Source organism: Amphimedon queenslandica, unplaced genomic scaffold (assembly GCF_000090795.2).
Source record: "Amphimedon queenslandica unplaced genomic scaffold, v1.1 AMPQUscaffold_8262_Cont19793, whole genome shotgun sequence".
Lineage (NCBI taxonomy): Eukaryota > Metazoa > Porifera > Demospongiae > Haplosclerida > Niphatidae > Amphimedon > Amphimedon queenslandica.
Genome location: NW_003551460.1, coordinates 1,424 through 2,440, shown reverse-complemented (window position 1 = coordinate 2,440; position 1,017 = coordinate 1,424). Strand labels below are relative to the sequence as shown.

The 1,017-nt window shown below is 36.2% G+C and overlaps 1 protein-coding gene across 1 annotated transcript; it reads left to right on the top strand.

The window, feature by feature from the left end:
* Positions 1–60: 60 nt before the first annotated feature.
* LOC100634124 (short-chain collagen C4-like) lies at positions 61–748 on the top strand (the record flags this gene model as incomplete). The annotated part of the gene is made up of 1 exon (XM_003391561.2): positions 61–748. A coding segment is annotated over one exon (684 nt), but the record flags the coding sequence as incomplete, so codon positions are not given.
* Between the last annotated feature and the right edge of the window lie 269 nt (positions 749–1,017).

The following is a 1,017-nucleotide window of genomic DNA, read 5'->3' as shown; positions in this document are numbered from 1 at the left end:
TATAAAGGATCATCATCTGTGTCAACAAGCAAAGGATACATTAATGAAACTAATGTGAAGGAGGTTAATCTACAAATATTACGTGGTAGAGATGGTCGTGATGGAGTACCAGGAAGAGATGGAGTGAAAGGAGAGAGAGGAGATAAGGGAGAGAAAGGAGAGAAAGGTGAAACTGGACCTGTAGGACAAGCTGGTCCTAGAAGTGGAGGAGTAGTGTACACTCGTTGGGGAAGGAAGTCCTGTCCTACTGGAGCTGAACTACTGTATGAGGGAATAACTGGAGGTAGTCATTATACTCATATAGGAGGAGGAGCTAACTATGTCTGTTTACCAAAGGACCCTCAATATATGAGTTCCACTGTACCTTTTGGTTATTCTCGAATCTATGGTACTGAATATGAAATCGTTCAAAATATTTTTTCAGGAAAGCATGATCACAATGCTCCTTGTGCAGTATGTTATACATCTACTAAGAGTGTTAAACTGATGATTCCTGCTAGAACCAGCTGTCCTTCATCATGGACTATCGAATATAAAGGATATCTGATGACTGAATATTACGGGGTCTTAACCAAAAATAATAAAGTCTATGAGTGTGTTGATGAATATCCTGAATCTATTGATGGCAGTGGTGCTAGCACTAATGGTGCTCTGTTCTACTTCACAGCAACAGTCTGTAATGGTCTACCTTGTCCACCTTATGTTGACAAAAGAGCTATTACTTGTGTTGTGTGTACTAAGTAACAATTTGAAACAATTAACAGTGTGTGATAGAATTTTCTACCTAGGATTAATGAGATGATTATTTCCATAATAATATGAGTGAATAAATATAATTAGCAAAAATGGCAAGAAATGGTATAGACAACTTTAATTTGATGATATCAATCATTATCAATAATAGCAAGAGTACATAATTAGAGTTACTTCTGTTAGTTACAAAAACTCCTAAAATCATTACAACCGCCTTGTTTTGCATGTCATAACAATTTATTGGTACATACAATAAAGTACTAA